The 20980-nt window shown below is 45.2% G+C and overlaps 1 protein-coding gene across 10 annotated transcripts in view; it reads left to right on the forward strand.

Annotated features, from left to right (window-relative positions):
* dst (dystonin) overlaps window positions 1-20980 on the forward strand; it is a 666855-nt gene that overhangs the window by 564891 nt on the left and 80984 nt on the right. For all 10 annotated transcript variants that reach the window (XM_068020163.1, XM_068020162.1, XM_068020167.1 and 7 more), the window contains 11 exons: window positions 3788-4019; window positions 4644-4870; window positions 5775-5897; window positions 9891-9992; window positions 12745-12846; window positions 12933-13106; window positions 13421-13576; window positions 15260-15457; window positions 16316-16444; window positions 19321-19482; window positions 20802-20957. In XM_068020163.1, the coding sequence (XP_067876264.1) occupies window positions 3788-4019; window positions 4644-4870; window positions 5775-5897; window positions 9891-9992; window positions 12745-12846; window positions 12933-13106; window positions 13421-13576; window positions 15260-15457; window positions 16316-16444; window positions 19321-19482; window positions 20802-20957 (1761 nt within the window). The remainder of the gene's footprint in view (window positions 1-3787; window positions 4020-4643; window positions 4871-5774; window positions 5898-9890; window positions 9993-12744; window positions 12847-12932; window positions 13107-13420; window positions 13577-15259; window positions 15458-16315; window positions 16445-19320; window positions 19483-20801; window positions 20958-20980) is intronic.

Raw genomic sequence — 20980 nt, forward strand, 5'->3', positions numbered from 1 at the left:
TATCCCCCCCCCACTCTATCCCCCCCCACTCTATCCCCCCCCACTCTATCCCCCTCCCACTCTATCCCCCTCCCACTCTATCCCCCCCCACTCTATCCCCCCCCACTCTATCCCCACCCCACTCTATCCCCCCCCCACTCTATCCCCCCCCACTCTATCCCCCCCCACTCTATCCCCCCCCACTCTATCCCCCCCCACTCTATCCCCCCCACTCTATCCCCCCCCCACTCTATCCCCCCCCCACTCTATCCCCCCCCCACTCTATCCCCCCCCCACTCTATCCCCCCCCCACTCTATCCCCCCCCCACTCTATCCCCCCCCACTCTATTCGCCCCCCCCACTCTATTCGCCCCCCCACTCTATTCGCCCCCCCCACTCTATTCGCCCCCCCACTCTATTCGCCCCCCCACTCTATTCGCCCCCCCACTCTATTCGCCCCCCCACTCTATTCGCCCCCCCCACTCTATTCGCCCCCCCCACTCTATTCGCCCCCCCCACTCTATTCGCCCCCCCCACTCTATTCGCCCCCCCCACTCTATTCGCCCCCCCCACTCTATTCGCCCCCCCCACTCTATTCGCCCCCCCACTCTATTCGCCCCCCCACTCTATTCGCCCCCCCCACTCTATTCGCCCCCCCCACTCTATTCGCCCCCCCCCACTCTATTCGCCCCCCCCACTCTATTCGCCCCCCCCCACTCTATTCGCCCCCCCACTCTATTCGCCCCCCCACTCTATTCGCCCCCCCCACTCTATTCGCCCCCCCACTCTATTCGCCCCCCCACTCTATTCGCCCCCCCACTCTATTCGCCCCCCCACTCTATTCGCCCCCCCACTCTATTCGCCCCCCCCACTCTATTCGCCCCCCCCACTCTATTCGCCCCCCCACTCTATTCGCCCCCCCCACTCTATTCGCCCCCCCCACTCTATTCGCTCCCCCCACTCTATTCGCTCCCCCCCACTCTATTCGCTCCCCCCCACTCTATTCGCTCCCCCCCACTCTATTCGCTCCCCCCCACTCTATTCGCTCCCCCCCACTCTATTCGCTCCCCCCCACTCTATTCGCTCCCCCCCACTCTATTCCCCTCCCCCCCCACTCTATTCCCCTCCCCCCCCACTCTATTCCCCTCCCCCCCCACTCTATTCCCCTCCCCCCCACTCTATTCCCCTCCCCCCCACTCTATTCCCCCCTCCCCCCCACTCTATCCCCCCCTCCCCCCCACTCTATCCCCCCCTCCCCCCCACTCTATCCCCCCCTCTATTCCATCCCTCTATTCCCTCCCTCTCCATCATGTATCTATCTCTCCCAATTTGTCGCATCTTAATATATGTTAGCTGCCGTTTTTCCCGATGTAGCCCTCAACGTAACATGATATAATGAATTCAGTTTCACAGACTTGGTACTCAGTGACCCTTTGCTGAAAACTGCAGATTGGGTGGAAGTTGGCAGGAAGCAGGATTGGGATCGGCTGTGCCAACGACCCCAAAATTCAGTGGGAGCTGGCACTCAATCCCATGGCTCACATGGGAGCCTAAGTAATTTGTGCCAACAGCTACTGAATTGTGGGAGAAGCATTGCAGGGCTGTGGGAATAGAGAAGGAGCGAAGGTCTGAAAGAATTCTTTTTGAAAGAACTATGCAATTAAAGAGCTGGCACAGACACGATGGGCCGAAATTCCTCCATCTGTGCTGTATCATTCTGTGACGCTACATGGAATACAGTATTGGAGGGCTGCAAGCCCACATGGAGCTGTATCCCAGTATGAATCGCAGTCTTTGCAAGGTGATTAATAAAGGAAGGGGGAGACATTTATGTTTTTAAAATAAGCTTAAAAAAAAATTCATAATACAGACAAAAGAGAAGAAGCCAGGAAATTATCAGCCCAGTTTTACCTCATTGGTGGAAAAACGGCCATGTACCAATTTTGTAATGTTGACAATATCTGAGCCAGGAAGGGTTGGCCATGAAGGGGTTAAATAGCCCATAATGCACTGGGCTGACTGCATGGTCAGGCTATTTGAATAATTGGCTTCAGCTCCAAGCACAGCCGTGGCTGTGTTTCCAGCTGCCAACCTAAACAGAGCAAGTTGAACATCTGACCAGCACCCTTAGACTTAAAGGGATGTTGCCATTTCTTTGCTGCATGTGGGGACAAATATTGTGTTAGGCATTATTGAAGGAGTTGTAATATCTTGTCAACCTTTACCAAATCTAGAGGCAGGGCTGGTATAGTCCAGCAAAACAGAAGTGAAAGGAAACCTAATATGCAAGCATCAAAGAGTCTGTAGGTGAATTCTGCACCAACCAATATCCCTTTCTTTCCCATTTAAAATGGTTGGCAAAGTGAAAATTAATACAAAGGCCAAGATCCTGCAGATGCCGGAAATCTGAAATATAAACAGAAAATGCTGGAAATAGTCAGTAGCCTACACAGCATCTGTGGAGAGAGAAAGCAGAGCTGGCAAAAGGACACCGACCCGAAACGTTAACTCTGCTTCTCTCTCCGCAGATGCTGCCAGACCTGCTGAGTGTTTCTAGCATTCTCTGTTTTTACGGCAAAAGGAACATGTTGAGAGGGGTGGGTGTGATCTCCATGGCCTTGTTTCCCAGCCATCTCCAGACAATAGCCTCTCTGGCACCAGTGGCCATCTTCAACAGCAGGTCCCTGCTGCCCAGGAGAAATTCTGTGCCTTGTTGAGCACATGGCAAGGTGGTGGTGGGGAGGGGGTGCTGCGGTTGTAGGGTCCTTTATTGCTTCCATCACTTGGCCTTCATGCACCTGCAGGCAGCCAACTGCCTTGATTCGGCACACGTTGATGGTGGTGGCATCAATGCAGCTGTGACCTTAATTCCCAATGAAAGAGACAGCTTTCTCAGTTGGTCTTCAGGAAATGTCAGAGCTATGGAATAGTCCCCTTTGTAAAGTAGAGACACTGAAGGCTGATTTCCTCTGGCATTCACAACAACGGCAGTGCCTACTGGGGAGTAAATTTGTGTCTTGGACTAAGGGTAGGTATGTCCATAACATGTACGTTACAGTCGTACCTGTCTTCCTGTGTCTTCGAGATCTACCACCTCCCATAGCAGAGTTCCCATTGTTTAGTTGCTGTTCGCAAGAGTTGGAATAAAATGTCTTGCAATGAAAACCAAAAGCCCTAAACAGCAACAAAAGAATGAACCAATAAAATAAGGATGAAAGGAATTAGATGAGCAACAGACGTCTGGCTCTCCCACCAACAATCAAATGATACTGTCACAAAGTTTACTCCCTCAGACACTGCAAATATTTGAGTATCGTAGTCAGTGAAACAGCTGCAGGATCCAGCATGGGACCAGTTCAAAGATCTTTAAACCCCTTAGCAAGGCCAGTGCTGCTCAGGCGTGTAGCCTCAGAAATCCTGTCCCCTAAATGTGACAACATCAGCCGAGCCTTTGGAAAATCGTGGGTTCTAGAGCCTGTGGTAGGGGATAGATTTAATAAATAATTCAGAAGGTCTGGGCTCATTGGGGCCTAGTCAGCATGAAGTGATAAAGGGGTACTGTGCTTTCAACAAATCATATAGTGCATAGATAAAGGGAATGCAGTGGATACTCCATATATGGAGTTTTGGAAGGCGTTTGGTTAGAGATCACTGCAAAAATGAGGGCAAGTGGTATTGAGAATGTAGCTGCACATCAATAGGGAGCTGGTGAGGGGAGAGTGTACAGGGGCAAACACCTGTTTGTGCTCATGAACCTGTACTGTGATGTGCCGTTACTGATCAATGTGATATTCCGATCCTTTTACAGTTTCATGACAAGATCAGCCCCATGCTCGAGGCACTAGAGCGCATCACTGTCCGATTACAACAACCACCTTCCATCTCAGCCGAGGTGGAGAAAATCCGAGAGCAGATCAGTGAAAACAAAAATGTGACCATGGAACTGGAGAAGCTGCAGCCAGCATTTGAAACCCTGAAGCAGCGAGGTGATGACCTGATTGGGCGTTCTGAAGGAGCCGATAAAGATTTCTGTGCAAAAGGTAATTCTGATATAACAGAGATAGAAAGAGCTCTTTTTATCATTTTGATTTTTGTCTACTTGTGATTCATCAAAATGATGGATTGAGCACTGGCTGCTAAGGTATGTTAACCGATGAGATACATTCAGTTTGTTACCAAAGTGTTTTAAAATGGAAGTCTCAAATCAAAGCGCGAATGAAAGTCTTCATATGCTAAAACTCTTGCCTTTCTAGCTGGAGATTTTAAAATTCATTCTCGGCCTCTGGGTGTCGCTGGCAAGGTCAGTATTTATTGTCCGTCCCAGGAGGTTTGATACAACTGAGGGACGTTTAACATTGTTGAGGGACTGGAGTCACACAGGCCAGGCTGGGTAAGGAAGGCCAGTTTCCTTCCTGAAGGACATTTGTGACCCAGTCAGGTTAGTATAACAATCTGGTAGTTTCATGGTCATGACCACTGGTGGAACCTTTTTTTTCCCAGAATTTTTTTCAACAATTCAAATTCCCCAACGGTGGGATTTGAGTGTACATTCTCTGGATTACTCATCCTGTAACATAACCATTAGTCCACTGAACCCCACCTTAAAAATAACATGACAGGACTGATGCACGACTTGTTTCTGATGAGATTATTGTGTCTTTTAGCTGTTCAAGACCAATTGGACAAAATGGTTTTCTACTGGGTTGACATCAGAGCTCGGGTGGAGGAACAGGAGGCCAAGCTGCTTGATGTGATGGACCTGGCGGAAAAATTCTGGTGTGATCATTCTGCCCTTATTGTCACTATTAAAGACACTCAGGACTTAATCCGAGAATTGGAGGAACCCGGAATAGATCCATCTGTTGTCAAAGAACAGCAAGAGGCTCTAGAGGTCAGGAAACCTGTTGTCTTGTTGACCTTTGGTATTCCAGGTTCTTGTACCCTCCATTGGGAAAGTATCCTGGTTGCTATATATTTGTAATGAATATGTAAGCACATTCTGTAAATGTATATATCTGCTTTACACAGAGGAATTCATGCTTCCATATTATATTATGTACCTTGGTAGTACAGACAGGAATAGTGAATGTGGTGGAATAATATATTGATATTACTGTTCTTGGACTGTAGCTCTCCATGTCCTAAGAATGGGGATGACAGATCTGTAGGAGGGGAAGTTACCTAGATGCTGCAGACCTGAATGAGTCATCGAGGGTCTTCATTGGGAGTGAGGTTGGCCTGGGTTTCCATTCAAGCCCAAATTCTTCATGGCAATCCAAATGCTTCACGCCATAGAACTATAAACTGGTGGCGTACTGATTTATTTTTGCTTTTACTCTCGATGCTGGTGAAGATTAGAATTCTGTATCCTTTCGGATTATCGCAATCTTAATTGCACAGTCACATTGCTTTGGAATCGCACCAGGTTTGAAAGATTTAAATTGATGTTCAACTGTGTGACGATACATCGTTGGATAGCTGAGAAAGAGGACTCTGTGAGGAAACATTAATGAAGAAGGGTGGTGAAGGGTAAACATGTTAAATTCCACAACTAGTCTGTTTTCATACAGAGTCTGACATGGCTATTGGCAGCTGGCCAGGGTTCCATAAGGAGGGGTTTGGAGAAAATGTTTCTCTTGCAGTGTAAGAAAAAAGTGCTTAAGAATGTAGGGCATCTGGCGAAGAGCAATTTTAATCATTCGAGGGACTGCTGCTCCCTTCATATTTTGTAAGGTTTTTCTCAGTTTACTCATTCTATGGATTTGTTACTTTTATTTCACTTCTTTTCTTTCTAGACGATCAAAGAAGAGGTAGATGGACTTCAGGAGGAGCTGGAGATTGTTCAGAACCTTGGAGCTGAGTTGACCTCAGCCTGTGGAGAGCCCGATAAACCTGTAGTGAAGAAAAACATAGATGAGGTGTGAATACATGTGTGTCTCAGATAGTTATACACACAGGCTAAAAAAGCCATTATCTACTGAAATCCCCAGTTCAAAAACATGACTGTTAGGATGCTTATTCTGGCGTTGAGTATGAAATCATATGCACTTTCAAGTGCTACGCGATGGATGAAATAAGGCTTGGTGTCAGCAGCTTCATTTGATTGTTGAGATTGTGTTCAATCATGTGCAGAAAGAAACATTCTAATGGTCACTTTTGTATTCATTGTGATGACTGAAGGCAGCACCAAGTGGGAATCCACAACCTACGATTAGCTTCCTCCTTAGTCTTGTTACATAAGAACATAAGAATTAAGAGCTGGAGTAGGCCATTTGGCCCTTTGAGCCTGCTCCACTATTCAATAAAATCTTAGCTGATCCTCCATCTCAAATCCACCTTATTCTGAGACTATGGGCTGGATTTTGTGCTGGAGGCAGGGCTCCCGGCGCTCAGCCGAAAAGGCCTATTCGTTCCTCCCGGAGCGATCCTTTGACTTTTCAAATTGAAGTTTTAGGAGGTGGGATCGCCAATCTTTAAAGGGACAGGGATCCCTCCTCCATTAAAGGGCCTCAATTGGTCTCCGGGTGGGAAGGCCGTCGTCGGCCTATCCCACCCCCAGGAAGATCACTGGATGATGGGGAGGCAACAGGTCATCCGTGGCCCGCCTCCTTCCTGCTCCCTCCCACCTCCAATCCCGCCTCAGGGGGGCTTCACAAAATCCCGCCTATGACCCTGTGCTCTAGATTCCCCAGCCAGCGGAAGCAACCTCTCTGTGTCTACCCTGTCAAGCCCATTCAGAATTGTGCCTGTTTCAATGTGATCACCTCTCATTCTTCTAATCTCTAGGGAATATGGGCCTAATCTACTCATCTGTCCTCATAGGACAGTTCCCTCATCCTCAGAACCAGTCTAGTGAATCTTCATTGCAGTCCCTCTAGGGCACATACATCCTCTTTATGTAACGAGACCTAAACTGCACACCGGACTCCAGGGGCTGAATTTTATGGACCCCCTCAGAATGGGAATGGAAATGGGTGGGGGCGGCATAAAATTGTGTTGGAAGGTGGGCGATGGAGTGTCCATTGCCTTCCTGATGCCTTCAACTTCAGTCCAGGGTGGGGAAGGCTGAAGACAGTCTTCCCGCTGCAGGCCAATTGAGGCCCTGAAGTGGGCTCTTCCTACCTCAGCCTCAATTTAATGGAAGGTGGAGGGACCTGCCATCACAGGGAGATACTGCCAGGTAAAACCTGGCAGCCTCCTATTGGGGTTGGGGTGGGTGCCTCCTTTGGAGGCAATCGAGGGCCCCCATCCCCCCTACTCCAGCAGTGATTGGGAAGACCCCCCCACCCCCACTGCCCTCACTCACCTGACACCCCACCCCGTCGCTGGGACCTGCCTGAATGGCTCCAGCGACTCCAACTCCGCTCACCTTTCCTGGAGTCTCTGGACTCTTATTGACAACCCCTCTCCCAGTGGCCCTGTGGTACTGCAGTGCTGCAGGCCCTCTGATTGGCCAGCAGCTCTTGGAGGCGGGAGCTTGTCCCTTAAAAGGACTGAGCCCCTGACGGCGGACAGTTAATTGCCTGCCCACCATGGAATTGCAACATGGTCCAACAGAGGGACGAGGTGGGATCTTTCCCCACCTTCCGGCCATTCGCCGGGACCCCATCTTCAGAACAAAATCCAGCCCCAGGTGTGGCCTCACCATTCATTTGTTCATTCATGTCATCATCTTCCCAGAAGGTTGACTGTCATGGATCTCTACCTCTGTCTGTCCTGTGCTATCCTTACACATTCTGCACAGGTCAACTGCATCCAGTCCATTATATCTGGCATCCATTTTCTTCTCTGCTTCCCTCTCCTACGTTTTCTGTCGATCTTTCCTTCCAATAATTGTCTCTGTCTGCCTTCTGTTCTAATGATGTGACTGAATTATTGTATCTTCCTGTCTTTGACATTTTGCACTAATTTCCTCTCTTCTCCAGCCATTTCCAGCGCTTCCTCATTAGTCTTTCTGTCTGTGTAGGATATGCGGAACCTCCTCCAATATGTCCACATCTCAAATGCATTCAGCTTATCAATAGTCCCTTTATTTGTTGTCCATGTCTCCAAGACATATAACATAGATGACAAAATGTAGCACCTCAACATTCTTTTCCTGAGATTCAGGGTCAGTTTCTTTGATGTTAACAAGTCCTTCATTCTGATAAAGCTGGTCTTGGCTATCTCAATTCTCCTTGAATCTCACAGTCAGATCTCCCATCATCTTTGACAAGCTGCCCACCAATGCTCTGTATAATTGTAGTAAGACTTCTTTAATTTTAAATTCCAATCCCTTTATAACAAAAGCTAACATTACATTTACCTTCCTAATTGCTTGCTGTACCTACATTTTATTTACTTGTTTGCGTGATGTGGACGTCGCTGGCTAGGCCAGCATTTATTGCCCATCTCTAATTGCCCTATTGAGTGGCTTGCTAGGCCATTTCAGTGGGCAGTTCAGAGCAAGCCACATTGCTGTGGGTCTGAAGTCACATGTAGGCCAGATCAAATAAAGATTTCCTTCCCTGAATGACATTAGTGAACCAGATGCATTTTTACGACAATCGATAATGGTTTCATGGCCATCATTAGACAAGCTTTTTTTAAATTCCAGATTTATTAAATTCCATCTACCATGGTGGGATTTGAACCCATGTCCCCAGAGCATTAGTCTGGGCTCTGGATCATTAGTCCAGTAACATTACCCCTACACCACTGCCTCCCTGTGATCCATGCACAAGGATGCACCAATCCCTTTGAATGCAAACGTAGCCTAGTCTCTCAACATTCAAAAAAAAATCTGCTTTTTTATTTTCCCTATTAAAATGGATAACGTCACACTTCTCCACATTGTATTCCATCTGCCATGATCTTACCCACTCACTCAACCTGTCTTTATCTCTCTGCAGCCACTTTGCATCCTCCTTACTGCTTGCTTACCCACCTAACTTTGTAGCATCAGCAATCTTGGATATGCCACACTCAGTCCCGTCATCTAAGTCAGTAATGTAGCTAATGTACAAGTAGTGATCCTTGGGGTGCCCTGCTAGTTCAAGCCTGTCAACCCAAAAATGTCCCTTTTATTCCTACACTCTTTTCAATCCATTAACCAATCCTCAATCCATGCCAATGTGTTATCCCAAATCCCATGAGTTCTAATTTTGTGTAATAACCTCAAATGTGGCATCTTATCAAATGCTTTTTGAAAATCTAAATGCACTCCAGTCACTGGTTCTCACTTATCCATCCTATTAGTTACATCCTCAAGAGAGTCTAACAGATTTGTCAAACAATATTCCCCCTTTCATAAATCTGTGTTGACTTTGATTAATCATACAATGATTTTCTTAATGCCCTGTTATCATGTCTCTGATAATAGAATCTAGCATTTTGCCTACTGCTGATAGGCTAACTGGCCGACAGTTCCCTACTTTCTCTCTTCCTCCTTTCTTAAAAAGCAGGATTATGTTTGCCTCATTCCAATCCTTAGGAACTGTTCTACTCCGCTATCACTGCAGTCATCTCCTCTTAAAACTTAAGGTTCCAGGTTGTCAGGTCCAGGGGATTTGTTGCCACACAGTCCCATTAATTTCTCCAGTACTCTTTCTTTACTTATACTGATTTCTTTAAATTCCTTATTCTCGCTAGTTCGCCATTATTTCCAGAATGTTTGGAATTGTTGGTTTGTTGGTCATGATGGGGGCAGCAGTATGATGGCAACACACACGTTGCATCTGGCAGCTCTCGGCTAACCACTGTGACAGGGCAGGTGCTGGAAGTAATTGTGTACATTTTATAATCCTAATTGAAGGAGAATCATTGTCGGCAAGTTTGTTGACTTGTTTTGCTTTGGTTTTTAAGTGAGGATCTTAGTTTTGTTGGTCTGTAATATGTTCAGGTTGAATATGTTTCCTCTTTTCTGTGTGTAGCTGAATTGTACCTGGGACAATCTGAACAAGGGTTGGAAAGATCGCATTGACAGGCTGGATGAAGCAATGCAGGAGGCTGTTCAGTTCCAGGATGCACTGCAGGTATCATATTCTGATTTTAAATTCTTTAATGCAGATTGTAGCCTGACATTTGATCACTTGAATTAACAATAGCTTTCCATTTAGTTATGAAATAAACTGCATATTGAAGGTAATCTGACAGGATAGAGAGAAACTACTCCTTGGATGCAGTCATGTTAAGTGGTGTCTTGGAATAATTCTTTTGTCACAGGTTAATCCTGCTGCTTCATGTAGCTTTTGAACCGCAATCCATGACTGCAGTGACCTCTTGAATTCTGTTAGTGCTCTGGACATATTACCACAGAGGAAAATTTAGTGGAGAAAATTCCACTGGTAATGAAGCCTACCCCTCACTCCCCCCTCCCCTCCCATCCAGCTAAATTAATGGACAGGAAATTGGGTGACTTTCCTGCAGCCATGGAATCTTGCTCTGCGGATTTTAGACCAGGTGTTCCCAAACTCACAGATATCATGACAGGAAAATCCACCCCGCAAGTTGTCTGCACAGCAACTGAGTATACTCTTCAGCAGATGGGCATTGATTGTTGAATGTTTAAAGAAGCTCATGCTGTGATGGTGAGCGTGGGTTGGTTTCCCTGACCTGTTTCCTTATATTTGTATAATGTGGCCCAATTTAGATCTTGGATCCTCTGGAAGAACTGAACATCAGACACACTGCATCACTGAGAATGATTGAACAATCCTGGTCCTGATGCAAAAACTGCTTGAAGTTTGGGTTCAGTTTCAGTTCCTGGTGATCTTGATTTGATTCTTGGTCATCACACAAAACCAACTTGCTTAGCCCCTCCAAGCACATTTATCTCTTGTATAATTCTAGGTGTAGCAGCATCGGAAGCGAACTGAATAAAAAATAGTCTCCATCATGTTTAAACCTGGCCAGGGTTTAGTTCGATCAAAAGTTGCTAACTCTTTTCACTTTCCATTATAGTCAATTACAAAGTTGCTGCTTACACTGTGTATATTGGGCAGAAACAGGTGTTCACTCAGTTGCTGACTGCTTCAGTAATTAAGCTTCTTGAATAAATGCTACAACTTAATGAGGTGGTGTCTGTGATTAATTAATAACATAGTTGTTTGAGAATGTTCAGTCCTTCATCTCTGAGATTTCTGGCTCTGAATCCCCATCATCTGCGTTCATTCACTCCCTACTCTCCCAAAACAACTCTGACTTCCTTCCTTCTGAGGATGCTCCTCATCTCCAGATGCCCAGTTATCTCACTCTCCTCTGTGGCCAACTCTTCCACTGTGATCCAAATGTCCGTGCTCCACTGGAACTAGCAGCAAATGGGATCTCAGTTGCCAGTCGCCTAATGGTCGTTGCCAGGCCGTTGCAGGCTCGCTCTGCAAAGTCCAGATATACAGACCTCGGGGAGCACTCTGGGAGATCCCCATTGCCCAATATTCTCTCTCAGGGATCATCCATCACTTGCTACTTGGTAGCTGTAGTGATTCCCTTTAAACCATCCAGGCCATATAGCAGACTAACTGCATTCGCACCAATGTGCATGCTATAGGTGGTGAGAACCATATCTTTTATCACTGTTGCTCCAAAGGTTTTCTGCACTCAGTGCAGTTTATAAATCTAAACAAAGTACGTGTCAGTAAGTTTTCATTTGACACAATTTAAAACTCATTCAACCAGGTAACTTCCCTGTCCTAATCCAAAATGAAAAATCCGAGGTTATTTTCCCAATGGGACACTCAGGCACAGGACTAACACTCTTAGGAAACACTGGTCAGGAAGTCATGTGCCCACTTCCCTTAATATTGTGTCTATTTAAATGAATGGATGGCAAATTAGGGGCAACAGGCCCACAACTTTCCAACCTGCCCTCCTACAAAGTGCCTCTGGAATAGCTGATTGGGGAATAAGCCCTTCAAAGTCCACACCATAAACAATAAGTTATGGTAAAGTTGAAGATTGGGTATTGTAATGCAACATGTAAACAATGGATATTTCTTGTTTCCCAAGTTCTATGACTTTGACTAAAATGGGAACAGGAAAAGCTCTTAAATAGTAACTGATGAGGGAAGGAGTAAGTGAAATAGAAATCGTTGGACCAGAGTATTTGTGCAGCTGCATCTATGGCTAAAGGAACTTTAGATAATCATGTACCCAGTAATCAAGTGATGTGTTCATTTGAAACTCGGTTGCCGTTTTTAAATAGAATTTTTGATATTTTCACATAGGTGAGATATTGTAAGAATCACACTGTGCTGTTTATCTGTCAATCCATGGGAGACTAGCATTCCGCATCCTTTTAGTGAAGTGTGCTGCAGCAACATTCCATAACATAGCACAATATAATGTGGGAAAGTCAAGAACTGCCATCTGGAAACCCTCGGAACACAAAGCAAGGTGAAATTGGACATGGGCAATGCACAAACCAGGCATTGTGGCTTCGGACTCCTGTTAAACTCCCCGCCTGATATTCAGAACCTTCGATAGAACTGAAGATCGGGTGTGCGGTGTCATGGGCAGCAAAAGTGTTCCGCCTGTTTGGGTCCCTGCCCATTTCTACTTTCACCCCCAAAGACTGCACCCTTGCTAATGTTTAATTTCAACATCTGTATCTATTAGTTGAGTAGGCAATGCCACTTTAAACAACTCCACTACATAGCCATTAGTGTAAAGTAACCAAACATTAAATGCTTATAAATCTTAGCAGTATTTTTGTGTGGTTTTCAGGAGTTGGATTACTGTACTACAAAATACATCAACAGTTTTGTGTGTGCTTTTTTTTAAATTCAGGCTATGTTTGACTGGATGGACATTGCAGAGAGTAAATTAAATACAATGTCCCCAATTGGTACAGATCTGGAAACGGTGAAACAACAGATTGCTGAACTCAAGGTTCGTGAATCTGCATTTGTTTTAGGCTTTACAGAAATGTTGTCTGATGCTGATGCTGCTATGTTAATATTTCTGATTTTTAACAGCAATTCAAGACGGAGGCGTATCAGCAGCAAATAGAAATGGAGCGACTGAATCATCAGGGAGAATTATTACTGAAGAAGGTGATCAAAGATGATGCCAAGCGTGTTGTACAGGAGCCTCTTCACGAGTTGAAACATCTCTGGGAAAATCTGGACGGGAAAATTGTCAACAGACAGGTAATAAATCTGTGATGGCCTGAGGACCTGTGAATGGCAATGCAGCCTAAAAGGCATAGTCGAAAATTTGATTTCTGGCCAAACTCTGCCTTTTAAAATTGGTCATCAGACAGAAACCAGAATGATCACTCACTCTTTATCGGGCATATGAGTGAGTTAGCAAATGAAGGTTGGAATTATCCCTTGAAATGCAGCCTACTTCAGTTCACCAGAGAGAAACCTTGGACATGTTAGTTTTGGGTTTAAGGATTCTATTGTTTAAGTGGCGTTTATTCCAGACTTGAATAAAATTCCTAATCCGTTTGTAATTGCAGCATAAACTGGAAGGTGCTCTGTTAGCTCTGGGTCAGTTCCAGCATGCCCTGGATGAGCTGATGACGTGGCTGACCCACACCGAGGAGCTGCTAAATGAACAAAAAGCTGTTGGCGGAGATCCTAAAGCCATTGAAATCGCAATTGCCAAGCATCACGTATGTAATGCCACCTTCTGTATCCCTGGCTTTTCAGTTCTACTTTTTAAGCCTTTCAGTTGTAGGGGAAATGTGCAATTTACATCCGTGCAATTTATGTAACCAGCTATTCATAGGATCTTACAGGATGGAAGGAGCCCACTTAGCCTATTGTGCCAGTGCTGGCTCTTAGCCCAACTCCCCACCCCCCACCTCCCGACCCTGCTGTTTCCCCCATAACCCTGCAATGTCTCCCCTTCAATGTGCTTTTTAAAACCAAAAATCTAATTGCTGATAACTTTAATGAGGATTCTGTCTGAGATCATGAATCATCAGCTTGGATTTTATTGATTAAAATTGTGTTGTGTCCCTTCTTTTCAAACGAGCTGTGTGACAGACTCACCTTAAGGGTTGACCTAGTAATGGATGAAAGGGGTAGTGCTGAGCTTCAACCTATGATCTTATTGGCATCGCAGTCCAGCAAGGGTAATAAAGAATGCTGAGAATGCCCAGCAGGTCGGTCAGGGCCTGAAAGAGGAGGTTCTCACCTACTGGGAAGGACAGTCCACCCGCACCACAGAAACTCAAAGTGCTGACAAAGAATTCCATGCAAAACAGTGATCTATCTTTTCATGTTTGGATCCTAACTGACCTGCCTTCATAATCTTTTCTTTTCATCTCTTTCAATAATGTTTTGGCAACGCAAATTTAGAGTAAATGTGTTTTAATAAGACAATTATCAACTTAGATTAATTGATCTTTGTGATCCAGATCGTGTAATTAATTTAAGGATATGAGAGTGACTAATGCTTCACTTTTATGGTAGGAAGGGAGAATGCAACTACGCAATGGCAAATGAACAATTCACTAATATCAGCCAGGATCTTTTTTTTTAAATGGAGAAATTCTGTAACAAATTCTCCATTGGTGTGCAGAGTTTCAGTAAGCACATTCAGTATAGCTTGCATTGCGTTTACCTTCTCAAGGGCAATTAGGGATGGGCAATAAGTGCTGCCCTAGCCAGCGATGCCCACATGAATGAATAAAAAAAAAATGAAATAACTATATTTTATGCTCCATTTACACTCCCATCTGCAGTGTTAATGTAAAGTGCTTTTATGCCGCAGCAACACTGCACTTTCAGTCTAAATGCAGGCAGGAGCTGGAGTCTGGGCCTGAGCAGACCCTGGAGTGTACTGGAGAGAGACTCCCTGCAAGAGGTTGTATTGTTCTGCTTCACGTTGGATTCCGCTCGGGTCTTAAGATTCAAGTTGCACTGCGCAAGTTTAATGTGTGCAAAGCTAAAGCTTCTTTTCACCAGCGCTAATGCTGTGACTATTCCCCTTGTGAAAATCCTAGTTAATTCCTTTCTCACCATTTTTCACCACTCTGCTTTCAAGTGAACATTTTAATGTGTCTTAGCATTCAGTGGCCACAGGCTATTTGGTCACCAAAGAGCCCAATTCCCGGAAGTCTAGTTGGCCACACATACATCTGATGGGAGTTACTGGATAGTGATCAGGGGAATCTTGGCTGGTTTTTCCCCTTTACTGAGGCCAGTTGTATCATCTCTACTACTGCCCTGCTTTAGAGCAGTCAGCTCAGCGCAGAATCTGATGTCTTCCTTGACTTGTATGACTCACCTTCTCTCTGAATGACCAGAATCTTTACCAAAATCTACTAAAAGTGTGTGTTGTATTTTAGGTTTTACAGAATGATGTTCTAGCCCACAAGTCTACAGTGGAGACTGTGAACAAAGCTGGGAATGATCTGCTCGAATCGAGCGCTGGGGAGGAAGCCAGCAGCCTACAGAGCAAGCTGGAAAGCCTGAATCAGCGCTGGACGAATGTGCTAGAGCAAACCGCACAACGGCAACAGCAACTACACCACTCTCTCATCCAGGTACGACAGGGCCGAGAATTGGTCACAGGCTTGCTTGTAGCCAGACTGAACCAACAATGCAGCTAACTGCAATGGCGACAGTCTTAAGTGGGGGCTTTTGGAATCCAACCTCACAGCCTAACATGATGGTCTATAGGATAGTATGTGAGTAAGATTAAGTGTAAGCCTTAGTTTTATACTGGTAAGCCAGTGCCACATAGGAGTGAGAGGTAGCTTTCCAAAAGTATATCCATGTTGGAATCAATCTGGGGAAATAGTGGCTGAAAGAAATTTAAAGAAATGAAGTACCTGCATGAGGACAAATGTTGAATTTCTCACTGTTGATTTTTCCTACCTGGAAATCTTTTTTTCCTCTTTAATTTCCCACAGACGTAATAAAAGATGTCCCTTGTAGTGTGGGTATAAACAGCACTGTAGCTACATCTAAGCAGCCCTTTTGAGGGTTTTCCCATACCACTCAAGAATTCTTGGCTGAGAGAACAAACAGCTGATCGCTGTGGCCTGTTGCTTTTCCTCTGCAAGTGCCATTCACTTACAAGAGATCCATAACAGCAACATGAGTCAAGTTTTCTTCCCACCTGGTTGAAAGCATGGCCATGTTTTAAATAGTGAATAGGGATGAGATAACCTGTTGCCCCTTTCACTGCTTAATGCATTTGCGTACTGCTCTGAGTTGCATCAATTTTTAATGAACGTTGCTTTGACTGGGCCGTGCCGACTTCTGGTGCCCCAGTTCTGATGAGATGTCCTTCATTAAATTGCTTGGGACGACAATGCAGGCAGCAAAAGTTGGGGGAAGGGAGTTGCCCTTGTTCTGGTCAGCAGAAGATTATAATGTTATTTCTCTGTGTGATGTAGGCTCAAGGTTTCCAGAGTGAGATTGAAAATATGCAGCAGTGGCTGGTAGAAACTGAACGTCATTTGTCAGCATCAAAACCTGTTGGAGGTCTGCCAGAAACTGCCAGAGAGCAGCTTAATGTCCATCTGGTATGTATGTTTCAATGATGAAGGCTGCTCAGATGGTTAAATTACAGAACTGGGAGAAGTTTCTGTATCAGTGTAATGAAAGTGAACAAAGTTGGATTGCTTAATGACAACAAAAAGGTCCTTGTGCTGAAAATATTACTTCCGTTCAATTGTGGCCCATTGTTCTGGTGATAAGCCTTGACTGTTTTCATGAAACGCAATTAATGTTCAGGCATCTTGTTGACTTGTGACTAATGATGTTCCTAAAGGAATGCCTGGCACTGGCTTCAGCAAAACCCCATGTTTTAAGCTGCTTTTATCCAACATGGAAAGCTGCTCTGCTGAAGACAACAACTTTGCAAAGTCTGCTGCAACTCCTGTTACTGTAGAAACTGAAACATTTATTTTTATGAATGCATTTCCTACCCGCTTCATTTTATTGTATGCTGGAAAAGTAGCAGGCCTGTGGCCCAAGCTGTCCGTTGTAACTGGCTCCCTACAGATCAGAAGGTCGTGGGTTCAAGTTCCATTCCCGAGACTTGAGCACACAAATCTCGACTGACGCTCCCAGTGCAGTACTGAGCGAGTGCTGAACTGTCAAAGGTGCTGTCTTTTGGACTAACTGTTAAGCCAAGGGAGATGGGATCTAGATCCCATGGCACAATATCAAAGAAGAGCAGGGGAGTTTTCCTGTTATCTTGGTCAATATTTATCCCTCAGCCACGTCATTAAAGCAGATTGTTTAGTCATTTCTTTCATGCTTCCCAGAGCTATGACAGCCATAGACCCCTCCTAGCCGTCCCCACACAACGCACATCAAATGAGCCAGAGTTAAACCTGCGTCCAATCCTGCCCAGTGGCAGTGAGCATGTTCTCAGTTTATATATTAAGGTGCTTCCTACAATATCAGGAATTCACTACTTGTGATAGATTCCCTGTTGAGGTGGGGGTTCCTTTCAGGCCAATGGGATGCCAAGCTGCTTTACTGGGCTTTATGTAGCACATGTGAACAATTCACCTGCTCAACCTGGCAGGAGCCAGAACTGCATCCAGAGCCATCCTGTTTCCATTTATGTTGTAGTTCAGAGACACAGACAAGATCTTTCATCATGTGGGAGGACAGCATGCAAGGCACCGGCACTGGAACAACCTCCATTTACTTAGCCAGCTTTGCAATTGGTTTCCAGGTTACCATTGGCTGAAGCAAATTTGGTATTAGTCTCAGGTCCTTGCAGCAACACAGTAGATATAACCTACCTTGCTCTACGGCAGCGAGGCCTGGACAACGTACGTCAGCCAAGAGCGACGTCTCAGTTCATTCCATCTTCGCTGCCTCCGGAGAATCCTTGGCATCAGGTGGCAGGACCGTATCTCCAACACAGAAGTCCTCGAGGCGGCCAACATCCCCAGCATATACACCCTACTGAGTCAGCGGCGCCTGAGATGGCTTGGCCATGTGAGTCGCATGGAAGATGGCAGGATCCCCAAGGACACATTGTACAGCAAGCTCGTCACTGGTATCAGACCCACCGGCCCTGCATGTCTCCGCTTTAAGGACGTCTGCAAACGCGACATGAAGTCCTGTGACATTGATCACAAGTCGTGGGAGTCAGTTGCCAGCGATCGCCAGAGCTGGCAGGCAGCCATAAAGGCGGGGCTAAAGCATGGCGAGTAGAAGAGACTTAGCAGTTGGCAGGAAAAAAGACAGAAGCGCAAGGGGAGAGTCAACTGTGTAAAAGCCCCGACAACCAATTTTTCTGCAGCACCTGTGGAAGAGCCTGTCACTCTAGAATTGGCCTTTATAGCCACTCCAGGCTCTTCTGCACAAACCACTGACCACCTCCAGGCGCTTACCCATTATCTCTCAAGAGACAAGGAGGCCAAAGACAAGGCTGAATTAGGAACAGGAGGAGGTTATTTTAGCCCTGTGAGCCTGTTAGAACATTCAGTTAGATTGTGCCTGATCTGTACCTCAATTCCATTTACTCGCCTTTGATCCATATCCTTTCATACCCTTACACAACAAAATACTACTGATCTTAACCTTGGAGGCTCCCATTGTCCCCCAGCATCCACAGCCTTTTGGGGAAAGTATGTCCCAGATTTCTACTTCCCTTTGTTCTACTTCCCTTTGGGCGGCACAGTGGCGCAGTGGTTAGCACCGCAGCCTCACAGCTCCAGGGACCCGGGTTCGATTCCGGGTACTGCCCGTGTGGAGTTTGCAAGTTCTCCCTGTGTCTGCGTGGGTTTTCTCCGGGTGCTCCGGTTTCCTCCCACAAGCCAAAAGACTTGCAGGTTGATAGGTAAATTGGCCATTATAAATTGTTACTAGTATAGGGAGGTGGTAGGGAAATATAGGGACAGGTGGGGATGTTTGGTAGGAATATGGGATTAGTGTAGGATTAGTATAAATGGGTGGTTGATGTTCGGCACAGACTCGGTGGGCCGAAGGGCCTGTTTCAGTGCTGTATTTCTAATCAAAAAAAGTGCTTCCTGATTTCACTCCTGAATAGCCTGGCTGTAATTTTATGAATATATCCCCTTTTGCATTCTCCCACCAGAGAGAAATAGTTCTTTCTATCTACCCTTTTGAATCCTTTTGTCATTTTAAGTACCTCAACTAGATCACCCCTCTATCTTCTCAACTCATGGGACTACCATCCAAGGTTATGCAACCTGCTCTTCCTAATTTAACCTTTTCAGCTTCAGTATGATTCTAGTGAATCTGGGCTGTACCCCATTCAAGGCCAGAATTGAATGCAGATAGGGTCTGACTTGGGATCTGTACAAAGGAAGTACACCAACTTGTCCTCAATAATCTGCCATTGTTAAATATAAATGTATGAAAGTGCATGAAGGATCGCAGTTAATAAAAGATAATGTTTGTTTCCACGTAGGAGCTCTGTGCTGCATTTGGAAGCAAAGAGGAAATCTACAAGAACCTGATAAATAAGGGGCGACTAAGCTGTGAGGGAGCTGATGACAGTAATGTGGAGCAAGGCATCAACAATCTGAAAGAAAGATGGGAATCTGTTGAAGTAAAACTAAATGAACAAAAGGTACATCATTGTGTATTTCTCTAACATGAAGTAGTGCAAAAAAATTTAATTTTTATTAGGTTGGTGCAGCTTATTAGCCCTTATTTTGCTGAATAATTTGTATATCCAATCACAGCAACAGCAACAACTGCATTTATATAGCACCTTTAACATAGTAAAATGTATTGCTGAAAACAGAGACATTTTGTCAAAGCTTTTTGTCTTGCACTTATCAGGACAATGCGCAAGAATACCAATCTAAGGGTAGCAACAAATTTATACTGTATGAGAAGAGAGTGCTGATTGGTTGACAAGTGGACTGTGATTGGTAGAGGCATTGCCATGGAGAATGCACCAGCTTATGGTGACTGACTGTTAACTGCCAAGCTTCATTTGAAACTTAAACCAGGCAGCTTGACTCTAATTGGTCAAGGCATTGCCCTGAGAATGAACCAGAGAATGGCTGTCACTTATTTTGTTCAGCTGAAACAGGCTCAATGTTTGTACATATTCTTTCTGTCTGCAAAGAACAGGGCCCTATGTATTAATATATGTAGCTTCCAGTATGCGCAAATGTGCACACTGCGAGCCCAACTGACAATCTTAAATTGGTTGTCAACATAGTTCTTAGCACACTGAGGATTATTTAGCAAATATTGTCCAATCATGGAATCACATCTAATATTGAACAGTGTTTTTAGTTTTGCAAGCACGGGCTGGTTGGGTATGGCCTGTACCTTCCCTGTTGTGAACAGCGGAAGGCACATGTTGTTTGATTCAGTGGCAACACGTGTAGTGTTTGCCTCAAACAGAATGCTGCTGTCAAGCCAAAAAGATGTTCTGTCTATCATACAAATTAGTAATGTGATATATGAATTTCAGTGCCAGTGTAATGCTAGGTATATAGGCTGTACGCCCCAAAGACTGGCAGATCGTATCAATGATGGTAATTTCAAGTTGGAGGTCACAGATATGACATGACTGTGGGAAATGGAAAAGTGTCACACCGATGGGGTAGAGAGAGAGTGCTCTTCTAAGGATTGGGTTGAGGCACATTTGACAGGGCTGTAGTAATCTGAGATCACTTGATGCTGACACTGGATCCCAAAATGGAAAATGTTCCACTCCCCACCACTGATGCCCTTCACATTGAATGCTAAATTCACAGAAAAAGAACAAACAAAGTTGCATTCATACCTCGGGATGTCCCAAGGTGCTTCTTGGCAAATTTTTGAACGGTAGTCTTTGTTGTAACTTGGGGAAAGAATGATGAGTACTTTCAGTGAATGTGTAGCATTCATTAAGGATGAAACAGCTGATCACTATCTCATTGCTTGCAGGTTAAACTGGAAGAGGCCCTCAACCTAGCCACTGAGTTCCACAATTCACTTCAAGATTTTATCAACTGGTTGACCCAAGCAGAGCAAACTCTGACATTAGCTTCACCACCGAGTCTTATTCTGGACACCATTATGTTCCAGATTGATGAACATAAGGTACTTGACCTGAACAGAAATGT

The sequence above is a fragment of the Heterodontus francisci genome, chromosome 3, assembly GCF_036365525.1.
Source record: "Heterodontus francisci isolate sHetFra1 chromosome 3, sHetFra1.hap1, whole genome shotgun sequence".
NCBI lineage: Eukaryota > Metazoa > Chordata > Chondrichthyes > Heterodontiformes > Heterodontidae > Heterodontus > Heterodontus francisci.